Genomic DNA, 27,045 nt, shown 5'->3' on the forward strand with positions numbered 1-27,045 from the left:
GCAGACAAGACATCAATCGGAGGATTTCTTAATCTTAAAAACCATGCAGGACAGGACAGATGGTGCTCGCTGCTCTGACAGTCGCAGAGATATCAGGACGGACATATAGCGCGCGGCTCAATCTGCTGTGATTTTGCCAACGATTTAGAAGTTAAATCTCACACGGCGGTCAGGTGGCGTAGCGGAGATTGCGTTCGTCACCAACCCCGGAGACGCTGGATTCGCCTGTTCGAATCCAGCTCACAGCTCCGGGGTTGTCACCAGCTTGGCTGGCCGTTCACACTAATACAATTGGCTGTATTAGAGGGTGGGAGAAGCTGGCGGGGTGAGTCCGGGTCGTTGTAAACAGCGACTCCTACAGTTCGGTTGGGGCGCCTGCTAAGCGCGGATAGGATCTAAGTGGGATAGTGTGATCCTTCCACACGTTACACCCTCTCAGTGAGAATCCGCGCTGCCAGGTGAAAAGAGGCGGTTGATTGGCTGGACGTGTGTCGGAGGAAGCACGTGATAGCCTCCACTCTCCCAGACCGACTGTGGGGGGTAGGGTGCGCAGCGACCAGGAAGGGGATTGGGAATTGGCATAACGACTAACATTGGGATGGGAGAAAATCGGAGGAAAAAGGAGGGGGAAAAAGATAAAAAAAAAAAAAATTAAATCTCACATCATACATCATATGAAATGTATCTCATGACATTTGAAATTAATAATAGAAAATAAAAATAGCAACCCCACCAAATAAATAATATAACAACATTACTTTCACCTACTGACTGTAGTTCCAAGATGCTCTACTGTGTGACTGAGGATCCATGAAAAGGTCATGGACAGAGAGAAAATGTACAGTGATCTCAAAACACAATTATTTATTTATTTCCAAACTTTATTTGACCAGGTAGTCACTTGAGATCAAATATCTCTTTTTCAAGCAAGACCTGGCCAAAATGGCAGCAAAACAAAAAACAAACATACAAATTACATACACAAAACACAGACAGAGACATAAAAGGCAAAGTGGGGCAACATTTGAGCTGCAATAATAACAATAAGTAGTTTCACCACAAGGTGGCATTCTCCACAGGTATACTGGGGATTTGGAAGTATTGGGAAATTAACTTTTCTAACCACAATTGGTAAGAAAGACCACGACATTGCTTTTAATTATACACTTGAGATATTCACGCAAAAGCAACACAATTGTATGTATTATTATTATTAGTAGTAATAGTAGTATTATTTATTACCCAAATGACAGTCTCCTCCCCATGACATATGTATATATTTTCTGTTAGGATCTCTGGGTAACAGTACTGTATATTTGCATATCGTATATGTCACAAATGTACTGTCATGTATGTCCCTAGGCCATAAATGTCATGATGTCATGTATGTCATGTATGTCATAAATGTCACTATGAATTGAAAATGGGGGACCCTGATGTAAACAAGACGAAAGTCTTTCTCTGGTCTGCATCCCCTTAACAATATTGTGTGTGTATTGAACCTTACTGTATATTGTACCCATTCTGCAATCTGTTAAATAAAGTTTTCAATCAACCAGCCTGGGTAGATCTGGAGTGTTGCAACAGCTGGTGAACTTTGAAACCACAGGTAGTGATGATGCAGGATGACACTGCAGCGTTTAATAGGTCTACTGTCTGAGGAACTGTTATCATAAACTAAACGGGCTACGGATGGTGGTGACGCTAAACTATAAACTAAACTATAAACACTCCCTTTTATGAATGCGCTAATCGCACACAAGGGTCAACAAGGGATATACGGCGGGCCTCATAATAACATGCCTCTGGTTAATTAAAACCAAGAGTATTTAGTCGAGAATATTTCTCTAACTGTGGTGCGCGTTTTTTTTGTTCGTTTTATTTTTTTGTGGTCGATTTGTGTAAAAGCCTAATTACTTGATAGGAAAAGATGAGGCTACCTGTGGAGGTAACGGTGTTCCTGCTCTCTCTCATGGCGCCCGGGGTCCTGTACGCCATGAACAACATCCAAGCGCTCCAGGAGTAAGTGCGTCTCTCTTCTTTATGAATGAATGAAACTATAGTTTTAACGCTAGGAGGATGTTAGTTTATTTTTACCAAACCTCCTCCAATGTACAGTTTCTTCCCCCTCAAATGTATATACTCTCTTTCATATACTCTTTTTTGTATCACAAACAGTACTGTATTTGTAGATCTGGTATGTCATAAATGTATAGATGTAGCAGTACTGTCTATATCTGTATGTCATGTATGATGTATATATCACTATGAATTGAAAATGGGGGACCCTGATGTAAACAAGACGAAAGTCTTTCTCTGGTCTGCATCCCCTTAACAATTGTGTGTATTGAGCTGTACTGTATTGTACCCATTCTGCAATCTGTTAATAAAGTTTTGAATCAATCAATTCAATCAATCAATCAGTCACAAATGTAACAGTACTATATACCTGTATGTCATGTATGTCCCTATGCCATAAATGTCATGATATATATCTGTATATCTGTATGTTGTGTATGTCATAAATGTCACTATGAATTGAAAATAGGGACCACCCTGATGTAAACAAGACGAAAGTCTTTCTCTGGTCTGCATCCCTTTATTAACAATTGTGTGTGTATTGTACCCATTCTGCAATGTGTTAATAAAGTTTTCATTCATTCATTCATACCTATACCTGCGATGGCAACACTCTGATCGTCTGAATCCTTGACGGTCTAAAAATAGGATCTAGGATATCTAGCCTATACTCTAAAAACCCACTTAGTATGGGCCTTTATTAAAAAGAAATCGGACAATAAGAATATTCTATTTTATTCTTATTTTTTAATATTATTATATTATTATGTTAGTCCTATTGACTACCTAAATGTTTATTGTTGTTCAATGTGAGCGATCTGTAGTCTACCTGTATGTCATATGTCATAAATATGTCATTATGAATTGAAAACGGGGCACCCTGATGTAAACAAGACGAAAGTCTTTCTCTGGTCTGCATCCCGTTATTGAGCCGTACTGTATTGTACCCATTCTGCGATCTGTTAAATAAAGTTTTCATTCATTCATACTCGTTCATTCGCCAGACCTCTACCTATGCTGGGGATGGGAATGGTGGTCCTGGGGTCTGTTTTGCTCGCCCTCCACCTCTCCGTGCGGAACAGGAAGAATGTCGACCCCTTATTCTATGGTATTATAGACAAGCTGACACACACACGCACGCACGCACGCACACACACACGTTTGAAATGTTTATTTATGTCCACATGAACAGAAGTACAAGGAAGTCTCATACAAAGGACATAAACACTGCCAGTGCGGTCAGAAAGTATGAAAGAACAGCCCATTACAAAGTGCATGGACGGCAGAACGCTGTTACACACAGTATGGCTGAACTACTTGTCGCACACGAATCATGGGTAAAGGAAACAACGCCTCCTCCAAATTGAGCGGCTTCCTATAATGGCTGATACTGAGCAGTACCTGGCTAACCGCTTGGCCTTCCTTTTGGGGAGACCGGCTATTTGCAGGCCCCTCACAACCAACTTGTGCACATGCCCTATAGGCTGCCAAAGATAAAAAACTATAGAAGTTTACATCTGTAGCCTATAGCTGTGAGATGGTCTGCTGTATATATGTTGGTATTTCAACACTTTGGTTAGAAAGGCTTCTTCTATAAGCTGTAATCAAAAGTACAGCCGCAACCTCTCGGTACCTAAAGATGGAGGTCTACATCAATGAGGACAGAGGGTTAGAAGCGCGGCAGGACATCTCTTCACTTCTCACTTCTTCTTCTGTGGTTGTTTGTCTTCAGTATTCGCAGAGTTCTGTTTCACCTGCCTGGTGGGCCTGACCAACGCACTGGAGCACGACGGGTTCATCTCTGGCTTCATGCGCTTCTACCTCAAGAAGGTAAGTCTATATACCTTGTGTACCACCCAGGGGTTCAGTGGAGGAGGGGTTAAACCGTGCACCTAAACTGTTTCAATTGTACCAATTTACCGTTTACCATTTAAACCTTTCACTACCACACTGCCAAAGGGTTAACCCATTCGCCGTGACAATACAGAAGGTTAACCCTTTTCACTGCCACACGACAAATGCTTAACCCTTTCACAACCACACTACAGAAGGTTAACCCTTTCACTACCACACTACAGAAAGGTTAACCTTCTGAGGCGGCTGGGTGGCGCGGCGGTCTAAGCGCTCGTCACCAACGCGAGAGACACTGCAGGTATCGAATACGGCTGTCAGCGTTGCCTCCGGCTTGGGCCGGCCGTCACATACTGACTCAATTGGCAGAGTCAGCGGGAGGGGAGTCGATGGGTGGTAATCTGGTCATTGTAAACAGCGACTCCTACAGGTCGGTCAGGGCGCCTGCACAGCAAGGACAGGAGACGGTGGGGGTAGTGTGAGCCTCCCACACGTTACACCTCGCCAATGAGAGTCCGCGCTGGCAGGTGAAAAGATGTGGCTGGCTGACTCTGCGTGTATCGGAGGGGACATGCGATGGGCTTCTATCCTCCCTACGACCGGCCAGTGGGGGGCACATGCGAGCAACGATCAGGACAGGGGAGGGGGGGAATTGGCAAGACTAAATTGGGATGAATTGGGATGAATAAATAAAAAATGGATAAAAAAAAAGAAAGGTTAACCTTCTGTAGTGTGGCAGTGAAAGGGTTAACTTTGATCGTCGGGGGGGCGACGGTGGTTCAGGAGGTAGAGAGAGTGGTGGTCGGCTGGTTAATCTAAAGGTTGCCGGTTCGATTCCGGCTCCTACTCCTCCTCCTCCTCCTGGCAGCGTGTGGAAGTCGTCCTTGAGCAAGACACTTATAACCGCCCTATATAACTGCTGCCTCCCGGTGAGCAGGTTGGCACCTTGGCACCTTGGCACCTTGGCACGGTCGCCCTCCACGCCACCGGTGTGTGAATGAACGAGAGCTTGTGTGTCAGTCAGCTGGTCGGCTCAAACAAGGGACTAAACACGTTTCGCAATGTGGAACCCACAGCCGTAAAGAAATGTGAATCCCTACCCACCTTCAAAACCGCTCTCAAAGAGCACCTACGGGTTGCTGCAATTAGAAACTGGCCCTGGTAAATGTCCAACCCCCCCCCCCCCCCCCCACCCATCCACCCTCCCAACCCCCTCCAATGTACAGTTTCTTCCCCTTCGGATGTATATATATATTTTTCTTATGATATTTTTTTCTTACAACAGTACTGTATATTTGTATATCTTGTATGTCATAAATGTCCTGATGAATTGAAAATGGGGGACCCTGATGTAAACGAGACGAAAGTCTTTCTCTGGTCTGCATCCCCTTAACAATTGTGTGTATTGAGTTGTACTGTATATTGTACCCATTCTGCAATCTGTTAATTAACGTTTTCAATCAACCAATCAATCGATCAATCGATCAATCAACTCTGTCCAGTTGCTTACGGCCGTCTTGTGCTCCAGGGGGAGTCTCACCTGGGCGCCGCCTACGCCGTCATGATGTGCTACTGGGAGGGCGTGGCTCACTTCCTCCTCCTCCTCCTCATCATCCACCGCATGTTCAAAGGGTAAGTTATATGACGGTGGTGACATGTTTATTATGGTATGGCCTCAGTGCCCCGCCCAGTGGTATGTGTCCTTGAAACAACCCCCACCCCCCCCCGACAACGGCTGCCTTTTCCAGCGAGACTGTTGTTAACCCCTTTCACATTGTTAACCCTTTAACCCTAACCCTTTCACTGCCACACGACAGAAGGTTAACCCTTTCACTGCCACACGACAGAAGGTTAACCCTTTCACTGCCGACACGACAGAAGGTTAACCCTTTACTACCACACTACCGACGGTTAACCATCTGTAGTGTGGTAGGGAAAGGGTTAACCTTCTGTAGTGTGGTAGTGAAAGGGTTAACCTTCTGTAGTGTGGTAGACTGGTAGTGAAAGGTTAACCTTCTGTAGTGTGGTAGTGAAAGGTTAACCTTCTGTAGTGTGGTAGTGAAAGGGTTAACCTTCTGTAGTGTGGTAGTGAAAGGGTTAACAGTCTGTAGTGTGGCAGTGAAAAGTTAACCATATGTGGTAGGGAAAGGGTTAACCGTCTGTAGTGTGTTGGTGAAAGGGTTAACCTTCTGTCATGTGGTAGTGAAAGGTTAAACTTCTGTAGTGTGGTAGTGAAAGGTTAACTTTCTGTAGTGTGGTAGTGAAAGGGTTAACAGTCTGTAGTGTGTCAGTGAAAGGTTAACCTTCTGTAGTGTGGTAGTGAAAAGGTTAACCTTCTGTAGTGTGGTTGTGAAAGGGTTAACCTTCTGTAGTGTGGTAGTGAAAGGGTTAACCTTCTGTAGTGTGGTAGTGAAAGGTTAACCATATATAGTGTGGCAGGGAAAGGGTTAACCTTCTGTAGCGTGGTAGTGAACGGGTTAACACTTTGTCGTGTGGCAGTGGAAGGGTTAACCGTCTGTAGTGTGTTGGTGAAAGGGTTAACCTTCTGTCGTGTGGCAGTGAAAGGGTTAACCCGCTGTCGTGTGGCAGTGAAAGGGTTAACCTTCTGTGTATTGTCACAGTGGAAGGGTTAATGGTGTGTGTGTGTGTGTGTGTGTGTGTGTGTGTGTGTGTGTGTGTGTGTGTGTGTGTGTGTGTGTGTGTGTGTGTGTGTGTGTGTGTGTGTGTGTGTGTGTGTGTGTGTGTGTGTGTGTGTGTGTGTGTGTGTGTGTGTGTGTGTGTGTGTGTGTGTGTGTGTGTGTGTGTGTGTGTGTGTGTGTTGACCCCCCTCTGTCTGTCTGGACAGGAAGTCCTATCGTAGTCTGGGGTTGTTGTGGGCGGGGTCCTCCGTCGCCCATCAGATCGTCTTCATCCCCGGAGTGGTCATCGGTGAGAGTTGCCGACACACACACACACACACACACACACACACACACACACACACACACACACACACACACACACACACACACACATACACATACACATACACATACACACACACACACACACACACACACACACACACGCACACACACACATACCAAAAAAGCACCTACGGGAGGCCGCAATTTGAAACTGGCCCCCGTAAATGTCCAAACCCCCCCTCCCCCACCCAACCCCCCCAATGTACAGTTTCCTCCCCCTCAAATGTATATATTCTCTTTTAGAAACTCTAACAGTACTGTATATTTGTATATCTTGTATGTCATAAATGTCTGAATGTAACAGTACTGTATATCTATCTGTATGTCATGTATGTCATAAATGTTATGAATTGAAAATGGGGGACCCTGATGTAAACAAGACGAAAGTCTTTCTCTGGTCTGCATCCCCCTTAACAATTGTGTGTATTGAGCTGTACTGTATTGTACCCATTCTGCAATATGTTAATAAAGTTTTCAATCAATCAATCAAACCAAGAACCATGAACACTGAGAATATTCTCCTTTTTTTGTCCAGGTAAATATGGGTCCGGCATTCGCCCCGCCTTCTGGAGGAACACGCCCTTCCTGTTGGCTCCTATCTGGGCAGCCTGCCTGCTCTTTAATAGGCCGAGAGTGATGCCAGTCATTACAGCAGACCAGGTGACGTACACAGAGTAGATGAAGTAATCAATGTGACCACATTCCAAAGCCCTAAATCTCTATTGCTGGGTGCACAAAGAGCTTCCATTGGAAATCTATCATTTCACACGGTATCAGAGATTATATGATTGTGCTCTTTGGAGTAGTTTTGCTTCTTCCACACAGCTTTTGTAACGTACGCTCTATTGACCTAAGAGGACAATATAATACTACCCTATGCATACCGGACCTTATGTGAATACTGTATACGTCATCAGATTATTTAGCATTTTTAGATTTTATATTAGATCAGATTTAGATTATTGGATTATTCAATTATATATTGCATATATTTAGCATTTAGCATTTCTTTTTTTTACTATGATATATTAGATTCGATTTAGATTATTGGATTATTAGATTATATATTGTAACTATTTATTGCAGGGCATACATACCCTCATCTCGCACCTTGTTGCCCATTATGCACATGAGTTAATTATATTGATTTGTTATATTGTTTACACTGCCTTTTTATTCAATTACATTTTTACTTCTCCAACTGTACTATAATTATGTCACCTGTACCTGTATGTCTTATACTTCCTGTACCTCCGCTCCCCCCCCCCTCCCCCATGCCGCTATGATGCCTGCATTTCCCCAAGGGGACAAAGGGTTAACCCTTACACAACCACAATACAGAAGGTTAACCGCTTCACTACCACACAACAAAGGGTTAACCCTTTCACTGCGACAATACGGAAGGTTAACCCTTTCACTGTCACACGACAAAGGGTTCACCCTTTTATATATATATATGTGTGTATATATATGTATATTTGTACTCCTGTTGGGGCCTCTTGGACCAGATCAACATTGTTAAATAAGAAACCTGTTCTTAATGTTTATCTGGCTAAATAAAGGTTAAATAAATAAAAAAAATAAAGGAATATCTTATCTTATCTATATGAAAAGAAACAGCGATGACGCAACCACTACACCTCCCTATAGATCAGGAAGTAACCACTACACCTCCCAAAAACCAGGAAGTAACCACTACACCTCCCTATAGACCAGGAAGTAACCACTACACCTCCCTATAGACCAGGAAGTAACCACTACACCTCCCTATAGACCAGGAAGTAACCACTACACCTCCCTATAGACCAGGAAGTAACCACTACACCTCCCTATAGACCAGGAAGTGACCACTACACCTCCCTATAGACCAGGAAGTAACCACTACACCTCCATATAGACCAGGAAGTAACCACTACACCTCCCTATAGACCAGGAAGTAACCACTACACCTCCCTATAGACCAGGAAGTAACCACTACACCTCCCTATAGACCAGGAAGTAACCACTACACCTCCCTATAGACCAGGAAGTAACCACTACACCTCCATATAGACCAGGAAGTGACCACTACACCTCCCTATAGACCAGGAAGTAACCACTACACCTCCCTATAGACCAGGAAGTAACCACTACACCTCCCTATAGACCAGGAAGTAACCACTACACCTCCCTATAGACCAGGAAGTAACCACTACACCTCCCTATAGACCAGGAAGTAACCACTACACCTCCCTATAGACCAGGAAGTAACCACCACACCTCCCTATAGACCAGGAAGTAACCACTACACCTCCCTATAGACCAGGAAGTAACCACTACACCTCCCTATAGACCAGGAAGTAACCACTACACCTCCCTATAGACCAGGAAGTAACCACTACACCTCCCTATAGACCAGGAAGTAACCACTACACCTCCCTATAGACCAGGAAGTAACCACTACACCTCCCTATAGACCAGGAAGTAACCACTACACCTCCCTATAGACCAGGAAGTGACCACTACACCTCCCTATAGACCAGGAAGTAACCACTACACCTCCCTATAGACCAGGAAGTGACCACTACACCTCCCTATAGACCAGGAAGTAACCACTACACCTCCCTATAGACCAGGAAGTAACCACTACACCTCCCTATAGACCAGGAAGTGACCACTACACCTCCCTATAGACCAGGAAGTAACCACTACACCTCCCTATAGACCAGGAAGTAACCACTACACCTCCCTATAGACCAGGAAGTGACCACTACACCTCCCTATAGACCAGGAAGTGACCACTACACCTCCCTATAGACCAGGAAGTAACCACTACACCTCCCTATAGACCAGGAAGTGACCACTACACCTCCCTATAGACCAGGAAGTGACCACTACACCTCCCTATAGACCAGGAAGTAACCGCTACACCTCCCTATAGACCAGAAAGTAACCACTACACCTCCCTATAGACCAGGAAGTAACCACTACACCTCCCTATAGACCAGGAAGTAACCACTACACCTCCCTATAGACCAGGAAGTTACCACTACACCTCCCTATAGACCAGGAAGTGACCACTACACCTCCCTATAGACCAGGAAGTAACCACTACACCTCCATATAGACCAGGAAGTAACCACTACACCTCCCTATAGACCAGGAAGTAACCACTACACCTCCCTATAGACCAGGAAGTAACCACTACACCTCCCTATAGACCAGGAAGTAGTAACCACTACACCTCCCTATAGACCAGGAAGTAACCACTACACCTCCCTATAGACCAGGAAGTAACCACTACACCTCCCTATAGACCAGGAAGTAACCACTACACCTCCCTATAGACCAGGAAGTGACCACTACACCTCCCTATAGACCAGGAAGTAACCACTACACCTCCCTATAGACCAGGAAGTAACCACTACACCTCCCTATAGACCAGGAAGTGACCACTACACCTCCCTATAGACCAGGAAGTGACCACTACACCTCCCTATAGACCAGGAAGTGACCACTACACCTCCCTATAGACCAGGAAGTAACCACTACACCTCCATATAGACCAGGAAGTAACCACTACACCTCCCTATAGACCAGGAAGTAACCACTACACCTCCCTATAGACCAGGAAGTAACCACTACACCTCCCCATTGCACAGGTTGCTGCGGAGCAGAAGAGAAGCCTCCTCTTCAGACCCCTCGACCTGCTACTGTCTCTGCTGCTGCTGGGGGCCATGGCCTTCTCCGTCTTCAGGGCCTTTGTGAGTAAACAACAACAACACATCCAGCATTAACCCTTTCACTGCCACATGCCAAAGGTTAACCTTTCACTACCACACTACAGAAGGTTAACCTTTCACTACCACACTACAGAAGGTTAACCTTTCACTACCACACTACAGAAGTGTTAACCCTTTCACTACCACACTACAGAAGGTTAACCTTTCACTACCACACTACAGAAGGTTAACCCTTTCACTACCACACTACAGAAGGTTAACCTTTCACTACCACACTACAGAAGGTTAACCCTTTCACTACCACACTACAGAAGGTTAACCTTTCACTACCACACTACAGAAGGTTAACCTAGTATGTGAGTAGTGAAAGGATTAACCTTCTGTAGTGTGGTAGTGAAAGGGTTAACCTTCTGTAGTGTGGTAGTGAAAGGGTTAACCTTCTGTAGTGTGGTAGTGAAAGGGTTAACACTTCTGTAGTGTGGTAGTGAAAGGGTTAGCTCAGTTTGAGCTCTGTGAATAGTGAGCCACAGAGAACCGCTGAGCCAGGGGAGCCATTGTACAGCCTCAGCATTTAACAATAAATAAACATGTTTTTTCGAGAACCAATCTAGAAAACATACTTGTAATACACACTGTATCTGAAGTGGAGCGACACATATCCCATAAACAGTACAGTAGTTATTTTCAGGTTACATAGAGAACAAAGAATGCATCTCGTTCAGGACTCATTCGACAGCTTGTTTTGTCGAGAAATGCAAACAACAAGGACATTGTTTTATGAATAGAAGTCTAGAACCGGACGTGATGAAATAAAGTGTTTGGGGATCTGTTTTGCCGCAGTGCATGTATGTATTAGAAGTATGTATTTTATGGCGGCCGGGTAGCACAGCGGACTAAGCGTCTGTCTACCACCGCAGATACAGTGGGATCGAATCCAGCTGCGGTGCCTCCGGCTTGGTCGGCCGTCCATACTGACACAATTGGCGGTGTTAGCAGGTGGGAAGCCGGTGGGGTGGGTCCTGGTCGTTGTAAACAGCGACTCCTACAGATCGGTCGGGGCGCCTGCACAGCGAGGGAAGGATCTGGGGGAGGTAGTGTGACCCTTCCACACGTTACACCCTCCCAGTGAGAGTCCGCGCTGCCAGGTGAAAAGAAGCGGTGGGCTGGCTACACATGTGTCGGAGAGGAAGCACGTGATAGTCTCCGCCCTCCCAGACCGACGGTAGGGGGTAGAGTGCGCAACGACCAGGAAGGGGATTGGGAATTGGCATAACGACTAACATTGGGATGGGAGAAAAACGGAAAAAGGAGGGGGAAAAAGATAATAAAAAATAAAATAAAATAAAAAATATGTATCTTATGTTTTGTTTTTTTTATTCATTCTCAAACAATGGAAGTGTATTGAGTGAAACAGCACACGGGAGGCATTGGCTGAATATGGTTATATATGGAGGAGTTATAGGGAGGATGATGAAATATATTGCTTTTATACATTTGATAGAAGCTAAACAAGGACGCAATGACACGTCATATTGATACATGTATATGTATATTACACATATGAGTGCATTGCTTACCAACTGTTTCGCCTGTTTTATAGCAACACTACTATCACCGACATCTAAGAAGGGAGACCCCCCCTTGAACGGCCCTTCTAAGGTTTCTCTCCTCCACATTGCCCGTGGTGCTTTTTTCCTATTGCTAGGTTTTTAGTGAGTTTTTCCTTACCTTCGCGTGGGGTATGTCTGGGAGTGTTGCATTCATTTATTTTACATATTTTTTTGGATTTCATGGTGTTTTTTTGTTTTGTTCTTGATTTATTGTGATTCTTCTTCTTGGCTTGTTTAAAGGAGACGTGTCTGGCCCATGGGGACATTAACGTGTGTTGTCGGGCCTTAAAGAAGACGTGTCCGGCCCATGGGGCCATTAACGTGTGTTGTTGTCGGGCCTTAAAGAAGACGTGTCCGGCCCATGGGGACATTAACGTGTGTTGTTGTCTGGCCTTAAAGAAGACGTGTCCGGCCCCATGGGGATTTGACACTAACCTCCACACTCGTTCTCCTCCACAGGTAGTCATGGACTGTCCTCTGGACGCCTGCTTCACTTACATCTACCAGTACGAACCCTACCTCAAAGACCCCGTCGGCTTTCCTAGAGTTACGGTGAGTCTGATTTATCTTTAACACTTTTTAATAACACAGAAAGAGGGAGGTGTTGTGGTGGTTACGTCATTGTTGTTGTTTCCGGCGCGGTCCACCTCGCTTGAAATGGCAATGTATTTCCCAATGGACACATTTCTAAATCGTCTCGTTTAAAACAAATAAAGCCCTTAGAAAGCAATGACTTCATCGTAGATTTTATTTGCAGATACGATTAGAAAAAAGAGAAAAAAAAAACCCAAACAGTGCTTTCAGCTCATTGAAAGGGACCATTATTTCCATGTCTGACCTCTCCGCTCTGCCTGTTGTGCTGCTGCCTTTCACCGTTTCTATGGGTCTCTCCACCCGCTGGGAGCAGAAAACTGTTCCATAATGGTAAAGATATTCCACTAAAAGCCAAACATTTCTGTAAGCACTTTCACTCTTTCACATACATCAGAATTGTAACAGAGGATTTGTCCGTTCTGGGAAGGACTTTCGGCTCGTACCATAAAACTGAGACAAATCTTTATGTTCTTCTAAAACGTGCGCCTCGAGCCGTTCCCAGCTGCCAATCCCTCTCACGGCATTACAAGCCCAATCTGGTAGCGCCCTATTCTTCCTCTATTTCATAGGTTTATTTATTTATTTCCTCCATAGGAAGCCAGAGAGTCGTTTATTTCTTTCTTTAACCCTTTCACTGCCACACTACCAAACGGTTAAGAAATAGCAATCCCTATTGCAATTCTTATCACTATTCTTTCATCTACAATCATTTCATTCAAGGTCAAAGGGTGGACAGTCTTGCCTTTTTCCCCTGTGGGACAGATCACAATTTATAAAAATGTATATTTGTAATGTTATCCCCTCAGCCGGTTTAACCCTTTCACTGCCGGCGACCGTCGATAGTGTGATAGTAAAGGGTTAACCTTCTGTCGTGTGGCAGTGAAAGGGTTAAACCAGCTGAGGGGATAACATTACAAATAGAAATTTTTATAAATGTCTATAAAGAACTCTAATTGGTTATCAATACTTAAACAGACACCGATATTTAAACTGAAAGTGTCTGCGTGGACAGCAGAGCTATTCTATAGGTCCGGCCCATGTGGACAGTGTCCGGCCCATGTGGACATTAACGTGTGTTGTCGGTCCTTACAAATACATTTGATTTGATTTGATTTGAATAGTATCCATTTGTTGGACAGTTGAGGTTAGGTTCTCTAATTTATTGTGCAAACATACAGTTGCTGGTCTCTGGACTATCTATGAGCTCCTCTCCAGTGGATTTCTCTGCAAGGTTTCAATCCCAAAGATTGAAAGATTGCCAAAACCGCCCCCCCATCGTTGTGTAACAACCTGCTGTGTCGTCTCTAGACCCCTTTTTTCTCTCTCCTTCACGTAAAGTTCAATCTACTCTCAGAGTGAAAGTGAAAGTTAAGCTGCTCTGTGCTGCGATCCTGCTGCACAGACCTATAGAATAGCTCTGCTGTCCGCGCAGACAATTTCAGTTTAAATATCGGTGTCTGTTTAAGTATTGATAACCAATTAGAGTTCTTTATATGATGAATGTGGGCACTGATATGCAGAAATGAACTAAATGGGTTTTATTTCTATTTATAATTGGGGCGAAAAAACTGTATGTAAACATTTATTTCGATGGATGCCTGAACAGAGTAACACAGGTAACACTGACTTAAAGGTGCACTAACTAAGATTTTAATTATATGAAGTGATGATTGTGTAGACACAACAAAAAAAATAAGTGTGATCATTTAGTGGGAATGAGTCGACACTAGGGATGGGAATTGATAAGATTTTATCGATACGATTCCATTATCGATTCTGCTTATCGATCCGATTCTTTATCGATTCCTGATACATTTATAATTTAAATAAATAAATTTGAAATGCAACAGAACTAAGCTGGTTAGAATAACAACATGCAACTTGACATTTCTGATTGTCATTTATCATTTATTGTTGAGCCCCCATTGTCAGAAAAATACGAAAACTGTAAAAAAATAAATTAACTATACCTACACTTAAATAAAATTATGTATTTGAGAACTAATTTAATCTATTGAACTGTAGTTGCATTCATCGAGGAATCGATAGTCACGGAGGCATGCGATTCCAGGAATCGGACAATTAGGAACCGGTTCCCAATCGATTCCGATTCTCGATTCCCATCCCTAGTCGACACAGTCCTCATTCAACACGGTCGGACAAAGCAGAGCTCGTAGACTCAACCCACTGAATTACGTACATGAAATTGTGTGTGTGGTCGGTTCTACACAGTCCTCATTTCAAATAATTGAAATCTTAAATTCAGTCGGGACGTTTATAGCAACAAATTGTTATATAGTTATATTTGGAGGTATAGTCTCTCTGCCTGCAACAGATCTGGCAGGGAGTGGATATAATAATAAGCCCTCCATGGAAATAAGCAGGTCTTTACCGGCTTACCAGCTTCCTGATGACTTGTCGTACAGAACTTGTAAGTCGCTTTGGATAAAAGCGTTTCAGCTAAATGACTAAATGTAAATGTAATGGGTTATATCCAGGCATTCATCTCTTCTCTCTCGTACCAGCTTTCTATCACGCATTTTGATGTTTGATCTGTAATCTATTTGTTATGAATGCCCAAAAAGATCAGAGACACAAATAATGATGTAAAACTGATGCAAGGCACATTACAAGGCCGGGTTCACTTATTCTGAACCCAGGCCCTATTTGAACATCACGTCCAGCGTGATGTGTTGACTAGTAGGCCTACAGGCCGTCGTTTCACAGACTGCTCTGGTATTGAGAAACCTGCATCCTCTCACCACCAGGCTCCAACACTTAATAATAATCCAATGGGACAAGTGTTCAGAAAAACACGATACTTCCAGAACAGGGGAAGCTTACTGCATATAATCAAATCAAATCAAATCAAATGTATCTGTAAGGCCCGACAACACATGTTAATGTTCCCATGGGCCAGACACGTCTTCTTTAAACAAGTCAAGAAGAAACATCACAATAAATCAAGAACAAAACAAAAACACCATAAAGTCCCACTTAAAAAAATAATAAACCCCTCTGTATTACTACTGAATGATGTTTTTGAGTGTGCAGTACATCCACAGCTAAAGAGATTGGTTTTATCGGGTATCACAGTGGCTAAAAAGCTGATAGCATCACGATGGTTCCAACCGGAAAAAATGTGCCGAAAGGTCTGGATTATTACATATCTCGATGTGATCTATCAAGAAATATCTACAGCAAGAATTTTGGGTCTCAATGAATCCAAAATGACATTGTGGTTAGAAGTGGTGGAGAAAATAAAAGCTAGCATATAATGGTAATGTCTGGTTAGGAGCGAGGGATAATGGATGGATTATCCAATGGGGGGTCCGGGAGGGGGGGGGGAGGGGGGTACGAGCTGGAGCATATGTGTGTAGGTTTTGAGATAACAGGTATTAAGGGTATATCCTATATAAGACAATTAACTAAAATGTGATTTCATTGGATGTGCACTGTCAACTAATGCTTGTATATCTTATCGTGTGTTGTCATGTTTGTTTATGTGTTTGTTTAAAAAAATAATAAAAAAATAAAATACAAAAAAAATAAAAATAAACTCACTAAAACCTAGCAATAGGAAAAGAATGCACCACAGCAATGTGGAGGAGAGAAACCTTAGAAGGGCCGTTCAAGGGGGGATCTCCCTTCTTAGATGTCGGTGATAGTAGTGTTGCTATAAAACAGGCGAAACAGTTGGTAAGCATGCATTCATATGTGTAATGAAACACAGATAAGTGCATGCGATAGCAACTGAACATTTTGAAAGATTGAAAATAGAGCTGATGGCGGATAATCCGACGTGTCATCATTATGTTCTACTGTACATGTGTAACTAACTGGCCTATGAAACACTACGAATAACTTGATACGATGTGCGCTTTGCAACCACGTCCTCAGTAGAACAGTCACTACACCTCTTCTTCTGTGGTTATTGTAGATGCTGGTACAGCTGTTCTATGGCCTGCCTCTGCTGGCCGCTGCCATCTATGGTCTGGGGACTCCTGGATGTAGCTGGATGCTAGACTGGACACTCTTCTTAGCTGGGGCTATGGCCCAGGTAACTATGGTTACAATGCTGGGTCACTCACTCATATTTTGGGTTATAAAAAAAAGCAACCTTAAAATCTCACATTCATAACTAACCAAATTGATTTCCGCTAATTTCCTTCCCCTCTCCTTTTCTATGCTTTCCTTTTCATCCTCTCCCCCTCCTCTCCTCTCCCCATGCTCTCCTCTGCTCTGCTCTCCTCTCCTCTCCTCTCCTCTCCTCTCCTCTCCTCTCCTCTCCTCTCCTCTCCTCTCCTCTCCTCTCCTCTCCTCTCCTCTCCTCTCCGCTCCGCTCCCATCTCCTCTCCTCTCCTCTCCTCTCCTCTCCTCTCCTCTCCTCTCCTCTCCTCTCCTCTCCTCTCCTCTCCTCTCCTCTCCTCTCCTCTCCTCTCCTCTCCTCTCTCCTCTCCTCTCCCTCTCCTCTCCAGACCCAGTGGTGCCATATTGGAGCATCTATACACTCCCGTACACCCTTCACATACCGCGTCCCGGGGGACAAATGGTTAATAGTCATCACTCTGAATGTGTTGTATGCTGTCGTGCCCGCTCTGCTAGCCCTACGCTGCTACGCCCGACCCACGTACTTCATGAAGCCCGTTCCCCAGGGGACGGCCGACCAGGGGAAGAAGAAGAACTAGACCAAACACGCCACCACCAGCCGCGGACTCTTATTAACGTTCCTCCAGCAAACTGTCTCGAGACCTTTGGTTCCTGCTTTGACCCCCCTGGAGTTTCTCTGGACACCCAAAACAACACTAAACTGACTTTCTTTTTATACTTACATTTTACAGTTAGTCATTTTACGGACGTACAAATTGGGTACAGCGAGTCAGCAGGAGGGGTACACCTCTGGCAGGTCAACGGTGTCGAACTTAAGCGCTTCACTCTGAGCGCATAGTAGTATAGAGACATATTAGCATAGTGGTATTAGGCATAGTAACATAGTACATAGTAGATCGTAGTATATACATAGTAGCAAAGTACATATAGTAAAAGACAGTAAGACGTTTTTTTTTATATTATTATTAGGGATGTCCGATATTATCGGCCTACAGATATTATCGGCCGATATAGGCATTAAAATGTGATATTGGAAAATATCGGTATCGGTTTAATTTTTTTTTTTTTTTTTTTTTTTTTACATTTCTATAACCTTTATTTACCCAGGCAAGCAAGTAAGAACAAATTCTGATTTTATTTATTGTCAAAAGTAGGCATAATGTTGTGTTATTCCACAACAAGAGATATGTAATGTTAATTACCTGAAATTATTCCATTTTTGGGGGGGGGGGGGGGGGGGGAGGGAACCCTGCATATATCGGTATCAGTTGATATCGGTTGATATCGGTGTCGGAAATTAAGAGTTGGACAATATCGGTATATCGGTATCGGTAAAAAAGCCAATATCGAGCATCCCTAATTATTATTTCAGATATTGATTTGAAGAGGTATATTTTTAGTTCGACAAGGTATATTTTCAGCCGTCCTGACTGTGGTGGGATGTTGGTGGTTCCACCACGGTGGAGCACAAGCCAGAAGGAGTCCACTGATCCCCCCCCGCTGCTGCTCTCTCTCTCTCTCTCTCCTGAGCCAACGCGTGTGAAGCCACTGTGACCCGCAGCACTCCCTGCCTGGACTACTGGACCCAGATAAAGGCTGTTGTTTGTGGATCGAGGAGGACTGTGATCCATCCAGCCTCATCCACGAGGTGACTCACTCACTGGGAGGCCCCTGGTGCCGCCCCCCACCCACCCTCTCATCTATTATACTCCCCAAACGAAAATGACAAACACTATGAAAATGGAATGGAGGTCAGCACAGCAGTACAACTGCTGCCACCGGCCTATAGACAGTAGTAGGGGTTGTAAATATTTGACCCTACTTCGATTACGATTCTTCAGGCGACGATTCAACGCATCATGAAATCTCTTCATAATTATGACCACGATTTGATTCGATGCGATTCGATACATTTTCGATCAGTTAATTCCAACCCCCAAAATTTGTAATACACAAATGTGGCTGTGGGGAACTGATTCATTCAGCATGAATGGACTATAGGTCGATAAAAAAATCGACCTATAATTATTTCTTTTTTATTTAAATAAAAAATAAAATCTAATGGATTCTAACATTTTCAAATCGATGGCAGTTGAATCGTCACCTTAGGATTGATGCATTGTTACACCCCTAATAGACAGCCACGCAGCCACTACTCAGCGGCGCTCTATTTCACATGCAATCCTATATAGCTCAAAGGTCTTTCCTCATTGATCTACATTCTGAGTGGATCAGTGAACACCGTTATTTATTGGATTCACAGATGTCCCCCGATACAAGTGAGGGGGAATCGTTTGACTAGTCCTGGAGACCGACGGACACAGGGGTGTAAAAAGTATACCCAGACATTATACTTAAGTGAAAGTATGGGTACCGTCTCAAAATCGTACTCAAGTGAAAGTCTAGAGCATCTGGCTAAAAACACACTTGAGTAAAAGTCAAAAAGTTTCTACTTTTAAATGTACTTAAGTACTAAAAAGTCTAAGTAAAAACGTTTTTTTTTATTCCGGGGCAATGAAATGTTCCGTTTCGTCCTCCTCTCATACTATCGTTTGTGGCCATCTTCTGTAGCTTGTTCCAGTCTTGCACAGTGACCAATCAGCATGGGTATCGGGCGGGTTCATTTTCCATTGATGGGGGATTTGATTGGCTGTTTTTAAATAAAGCGCGGCCGCAGGATTAACAACGTTAACGTTAGTTCGGCCAGAGAAACAAATATACTAATTAAAATAGTTGGACCTGCGAGATTTGTACTTTGTAGGTCTGCATTTTAAATGTAAGGAGTAAAAAGTATGTTTTTTTCCCTCTGAAATGTAATACTCAAGTAAAGTACAAATCCCCCAAAACAGTACTTAAGTATTGTAACGAAGTACAATTACTCGAGTACTTTACACCCCTGGCGACGGACGTTCTGAAAGTAACCTTTCTTTATCGGTATTGGCAACATGCCCTCGTCAGGTATCCAAATAATGTGAACTGTTGAGGTGTTCAAACTAACTCATGGGATCGATTGGAAAAAAAATTTGTAATGCTGGCTATCTTAGAGTTTGCTGATAAGGAGGAGTGTAATGGTACAGGTTGCCCAAGATTATAGTTGTGATGACGGAGAACTATTTTGTACTAAATACAACTATATTGCAATTTTAAAACTTGTTTGAAAGTTGTCGTGGGCAAATGTTGAGATTCTAGAATAATAAAATTCTGTGTTTTGTTTTTGTTTTGTTTGTGTCTCCCCCATTGTCTCCCCACTGGCTTGTATCCAGGTCCGGCTTAACTAGCCTTCCCTAGTCTTGTTTATACTGGGTTTTATTATAATATATATATTAAAAAAAAAACAGGGTGTGGCTGTAAATTTGCCAAAATGTCATGAAGGGAACGGTCTCGGATTATTTGGTTTGGCAAGGCAGAAAAATTATTTCTTGTTATTGTTATGAGAATAATTAAATTACATTTTGCATCTAATCGTATCCTCTCTCACTTTCTTTTGTTTATTCTTGTAAAGACTGTGTGTCTGTGAATCACATGAAAGGAGAAATAGCTCTGATACACTGCACTGTGTGTATTCAGGTCATAGGTTGATCAGATACTGGGGGGCAGGGATAACCTCACGTATAAAACTGGACTGGTTCCCACTTTGCATCATGCAATGTGCACCTTGCCCTTAGGTTGGCCAAGTCATTCTGCGTCTGATGCGGGGGGGGGGGGTCTGTGACTGTGACACTACTGGTTTTATAAATGTGATTGTAGGCAATAGGCCTAGCGATACGGTTAAAAGTCCACTTGTGATATAAATACTTCAAATCTAATATATATGCATTATTTTACCTTTAGTCATTTAGCTGACGCTTTTATCCAAAGCGACTTACAAGTTTTGTACAACAAGACAGCAGGAAGGGCACAACTCTATCAGCTGAGTAACAACGTTCATCAAAGTGTTGAGTGCTACAGTGTAGGTTAGTTTATTAGGACAAGTGCATGACAGGGTTAGATTTATTTTTTTAAATGTATTTATATTTTTTTCAGATAGTGGTGGAAGAAGTGCGTCTTTAGTCGACGGCGAACGATTGGACGGGGTTCGGCTGTCCTAACTGGAACATGATCAATTCCCCTACAGCGTTCTATCACCACTTCAACCCCTGTCCCAACTAGACCCATGCCAGCTTTTAGTGAATACATTCATTTTACAGTCTGACTCACTCTTGTGGATCGAGGTGGGGGGGGGGGGGGGGTCGTAGTATATTATGTCAAAGCAGGTTTATCAGCATCCATTTTAGATTCTGTCTCCGTGCCAAGAAGGTTTTAATGTATTGCTTTAAAGATCCAATTGGGCCCTCCTCAGTGGTTGTATGGACCCCGGGCCCTGCTGCTGGCACAGTCTGTAGGCAATTGAGCGAACTATTGAGTGAAATATTGGTGGTGGATGATTTCAACTTAAACCCAACTTGAAAGACTGCTCAAAACCCACTCTAATTGATCTTGTATCTTCCAACAGAATTGATAAACGTGTGGCCACTGGTGTGTTTGAACTATAGGTAATATGAAAAGGAATTTTAAATGTTTTATTAATAATGAACAAGCGATATATCATGCATAGCAATATCCACTGCACGGCCCAGTCCACTGTTGTTCAGGTGACCCTTGACCTCTTCATGAATACTTTTTATTTCTTTGGGTCAATAAATATTCTCCTCAGAATTAAAGATGGAATAGAACCCTGCATGGTTCTCACATGTTTAACCATTTTACTACCACACTACAGAAGGTTAACCTTTTCACTGCCACACTACAGAAAGGGTTAACCTTCTGTAGTGTGGTAGTGAACGGGTTAACCTTCTGTAGTGTGGTAGTGAAAGGGTTAACCTTATGTAGTGTGGTAGTGAAAGGGTTAACCCTTTGTAGTGTGGTAGTGAAAGGGTTAACCATTTGTCTTATAGCAGTGAAAGGGTTAACCATAGTGTGGTAGTGAAAGGGTTAACCTTCTGTAGTGTGGTAGTGAAAGGGTTAACCCTTTGACAGTGAAAGGGTTAACCATCTGTAGTGTGGTAGTGAAAGGGTTAACCTTCTGTAGTGTGGTAGTGAAAGGGTTAACCCTTTGTCTTATGACAGTGAAAGGGTTAACTGTCTGTAGTGTGGTATAGTGAAAGGGTTAACCTTCTGTAGTGTGGTAGTGAAAGGGTTAACCTTCTGTAGTGTGGCAGTGAAAGGGTTAACCTTCTGTAGTGTGGCATTGAAAGGGTTAACCTGTAGTGTGGTAGTGAAAGGGTTAACCTTCTGTAGTGTGGTAGTGAAAGGGTTCTTTGTCTTATGACAGTGAAAGGGTTTTGATTTGATTTGAAATCTTTATTTCGAACATGCAATGAATACAAACAAACAATAACAAAAGCAAAACACAACTCAATCCACATGTTCGAAAATTAGTAGGAAGAAGTATACACTTATTTAATCCTACCCCTTTTCCACTACTCAAATGAGTGTACTATTTTAAAACATAAAAAAATAACTATATATATATATATGCAAAAAAAAAACTATATATGTAAAACACGAAAGAAATAAAATAAAAATATAAATACCCGTGAATATCAAGTCCCTTCCTCATCCCTGTACCTCGTGAACATCATTTCCTTATACATCAGTTTAACCGTCTGTAGTGTGGCAGTGAAAGGGTTAACCATTTGGTAGTGTGGCAGTGAATGGGTTAATGACAGGTATAAGTGGTGTGCCTCCAGACGACTGAGAAAAAGATGGAGTACCACAGCTACGAGAAGAAAGGCTAAATCAGATTACTTACATGTAGATCTAATTACAAGTTCCTACACAAACCCGGCTCAGTTTTTGAAAAGGCAGATAACTTAAAGAAAAACAAGACCTCTAATTCACTACCAGCTCACGATATTAGTATAGTATTGATGATTGTGTTATTTCTAGCCAGAATTAAATTGGTCTTGCATTTATTAATAAGCACTGTAGGAAGCGCCATTATGATGGTGGCATATTATTTTATTATTTGTAATATTATTATTGGACACCTGGTGGCGGGCTTTAGATTAGACAGCACTGGGTGTGTATTCAGGGGGTCACAGGTGCAGTGATTAGAGGAGCACACAGGTAGTGAGGAGCACACCGTTCTTACCAGCAGCTCAGCAGCCCAGACAGAGATATCAAATAACAGAGAATCACTACAGAACCCACACTGGCATTATAAATGGAATTGCGACTTCAAGGCAATAAATAATACACCTAAACCTGGAATCACGACTGGACATCCATCTGTGTGTGTTGCTGTGTCTACTATAGGATCACTCTCATACCCCCGGCCCCTACTACCTGTGAAGTAACGTGCACTCAAACTCAAATCATGGCTGTTACAAAATCAGGTCTGTGACCATGACCATTAGCAAGTCACGTCACAGTCCAGCTGCCCAGCATGCCTCATATACTTGCCCACTAGCCTGACTGTCCTGATTGTGATTATGTGGTTATGTGATTTATGATTATGTATATGTGTGCCTGCCATATGTGTGCCTGCCTATACGTTGTTTATACATGTATAGCTTTGATTTGTCCCTGTACATTGTTTTTTTTTTTAATTTAATTAAATTTTTTTATAGATGCACGAATGCCTAGAGAGTGAATGTACAGAATATGTTTTAAACTGTTTTTATATTAGCTTTAATATCCTTCTATTTTTCTGTTTCTTTTCTGGTTTAAACATCTAGCCCAGGGACTACAACTGAAAACCAGCAACCCTGCTAATGTTGGCATATTTAGTTTTAATTTGTATTCATTTATAAATGTATAAACTGTTGATTGATATGCACTGTCCCTGATCAAATAAACTGAATAAACTAAACTAAACTAACTAAGTAACGTGCAAGGTAAAACAGGACATTGGAACATGACAATTTGCCGTTAAAAGCACTTTGCAGCTGCCGGACACCTGTTTGATAGAGAATAATTCGGACTTCTCCCTGTTAATGTTGATTACGGTGATTGTATGAGCCCCGTGTATCACACCTGACACCACTCAATTCTCCTTTCATCCCTTTTTACATGATGGAGTATTTGATACTCTGCAATCCATAGATGCCAGGATCTCTGGTGAGGATAATTTGGAAAACCGGCTGCTCTGGTAATTACTGAGCAATTGATAACACATTTTTAATCTTTCTATTTCAATGGGGCGATTTCCCAGTGCCTGGGAATCTGCCCATGTGATTCTGTTGCATTAAGGTGCGGTGTTAGAGATGATTTTAATAATTACCATCCCATCTCCACGTGACCCTGCTTAGCGAAAGTCCTGGAATCTTTAGTGAATAATCAACTTATGTCCTTTCTCTCAAATCACTCTGTACTAAGCCCAGCACCAATCTGGATTCAGAGCCAACCATAGCACATTATCAGCCATCTCATTAGTTATGATATAATATCGGCATTAGACGAGAGGAAACACTGTGCTGCCCTCTTAATTGATGATTGATTGAACATTTTATTAACAGATTGCAGAATGGGTACAATACAGTACGGCTCAATACACACAATTGTTAAGGGGATGCAGACCAGAGAAAGACTTTTCGTCTTGTTTACATCAGGGTCCCTGATGTTAAAGCTGTTAAAAGCTTTTGATAGTCGACCATTTCCTGCTCTTAACCCTCGAGTCACCCTTGTCGCAGTTCTGGTCAAAAAGCCCTTTTCACGTGTGTTTGTGGATAGCGTTGGCTAGATTTTATGTATATGCCAAAAAAGTAACTCAGTATCACATACTTACATTACAATAATCCATGTTTTTTTTTCTTTTTAAACAATCGCTATTAAGCGCGTGAACAACAAGTGTCACACCTTTCACCCTAGTCGCAGAACTGGACAGGTTAGGGTTAGAGTTAGGGTTAGGGTAACCCTAGGGTAACCCTAACCCTAACCCCCTAACCCTAACCCTAACCCCAACCCCAACCCCAACCCCTAACCTTAACCCTAATTTAAAAAATGGTTAAAATCCTGAAAACGAATAAATATTCGATATGTATGGTGAGGAGTCAGGACTGAAGTTAATAATGATATTCATGAAAGAAAATTGGAACAATACATGAAAAAGATATGTTTTACTGAGATTGCAGTTTCGGTCACTATAGGGAGACAGGTAGTGGGTTTTTTAAAGGTTGACTCGAGGGTTAAAAGGATTAGCTAGAATTGTTTGTATAGAAATGCATGTGATTGTTTCCAAGATTATCTGTCAGGGAGACATTGGTGTGTAAAGTCGGGTTATGACCAATCTGAATATAGAGAGTCACTGAATATAATATCTTGGCGTGTGGCTACATTTAAATTCCATGTGGACAACCTTGCCTCCAAGTTGTGGCAGAGAATTGTCTTCCCCCAGAACCAGGTTTCCTTTGATTAGTAGGAAGAGATTTGTCAAAGCAGTTTTCTTAACAGTCTTGGACTATAGGGCTGCTTGATTATGGAAAATAATCACAATAATGATTATTTTGATTGATATTGAAATCACGAATATTAAACATTCCTTCATGTCAACTCTACAGGCCTCCTTGGAATTAATTAATCATAATTAAAATAAATATGACAATATTTGTACGATAAAGAATTACGCATCTGATGTCGGAAAAATAAATAAAATCCCAAAATCTAAGATGTCTTAAATGGCCCTAAGAGAATTTTTTTTGTCTTAAGTCCGTTGGAGAATGAGACCCTTTGTCCTTACTGGCTGTGGCAGTCAATATTGATATCAAAAAATATATTTGACCATGATAGAAGTGATTTGCCACACAAAAACTAGCCTCTCCATTTAGTTTTTGTACTCAAGTACTGTACTTGAGTACAATTGCGAGGTACTTTACTTGAGTATTCTCATTTTAGGGAACATTGGGTCTCATTCCCCAAAAAATCTTCCAAAGAGTTCTCTTGGAAGACTTATCTTGGAACCGACTGAGACAGAATCAATGACAAGTTCACTCTGAGTCCCGAACGTGCTGGGAATATGTCTTAAGTGGCTCAAACGGTCGCACCTGTGATATGATCTGATATCTGCTTGGGGAATGGCATTATGTCTTAAACTCGAAAGCACGTCCCCGTTCAGGTTATTTGCATACAAAACAACGCCTCCAGAGCTCCTTGTAAGGCAAAGTAATGATGCAGCTGGTTCGAAAATGGATGCGGAAGTGCCTTGCGAGTCTGCGGCAGTGCCGTCATGGGAGAAATGCAAGTTGCGACCCATCGAAATGAGATTAGATTAATGTATTGTCATCATATATAGTACAGCTCGTGGTACACCTGCCGCAGCGCGCGCGCACACACACACACACACGCACGCGCAGTACTGTAGCCTACGGCGTAATGAATGAACGCAGTATAGGCTTATTATTCCATTAATGCCTACGGCGTAATGAATGAACGCAGTATAGGCTTATTATTCCATTAATGCCGCGTAATGAATGAACGCAGTATAGGCTTATTATTCCATTAATGACTTGTTGCATTAGGATTTAGTAGATACTATATGCTCTGCCCTATGTGCAGTATAGGTACAGTCTGTATACAGACTGTACTTATATTGTACGTAGGGCAGAGCATATATATAGTATCTACTAAATCCTAATGAAACAAGTAACTCGAATATATTAAGCCTATACTGTTTATTCATTAGACACGTCGTAGGCCATACTGGCGCACACAAGACTTGTTTGGAATATTAATGCAGTCTATTTCCATGCGATTAGCTTTAGTTCTTATCTATTTATTCATCCACTGTCATTTCAGTGTTGGTGTGTATAGGCTATATAGTGTATTTCAATATAAGTTTAATTGATTAATGATATATTCGAAGGAATGCACGTTTATATCAAACAAAGGTCTGTCCCATTGTATACCATTAAAACAGATATGTAACAAATAAGAAATACAAATTCCACAGAAGGCATTAAATAATTATTATTTTCAATCATTTCACAATAATTGCATAATTGTGTTTGAATATCTGAGTAATTAAAGTAATTACATTAGCTGGTTCAGATATGATTAATCCAGCTGCCCTGTGATCAGATGAATCCATATTATTTATTTTTCCGACATCAAATGCGTAATTTATTATCGTACAAA

At 42.3% G+C, this 27,045-nt stretch overlaps 1 protein-coding gene across 1 annotated transcript; it reads left to right on the plus strand.

Annotated features, from left to right (window-relative positions):
* Positions 1–1,930: 1,930 nt before the first annotated feature.
* On the plus strand, positions 1,931–17,510 carry tm6sf2a (transmembrane 6 superfamily member 2a; the record flags this gene model as incomplete). Its single annotated transcript, XM_084313355.1, has 10 exons — positions 1,931–2,022; positions 3,084–3,187; positions 3,812–3,909; positions 5,459–5,562; positions 6,776–6,858; positions 7,432–7,556; positions 10,538–10,639; positions 12,688–12,780; positions 16,763–16,882; positions 17,301–17,510. 10 exons carry the CDS (start codon positions 1,931–1,933, stop codon positions 17,508–17,510), a joined length of 1,131 nt encoding a protein of 376 aa, XP_084169481.1.
* Between the last annotated feature and the right edge of the window lie 9,535 nt (positions 17,511–27,045).

Source organism: Notolepis coatsorum (assembly GCF_963971535.1).
Source record: "Notolepis coatsorum genome assembly, chromosome: 4".
In the NCBI taxonomy this organism is placed as follows: Eukaryota; Metazoa; Chordata; class Actinopteri; order Aulopiformes; family Paralepididae; genus Notolepis; species Notolepis coatsorum.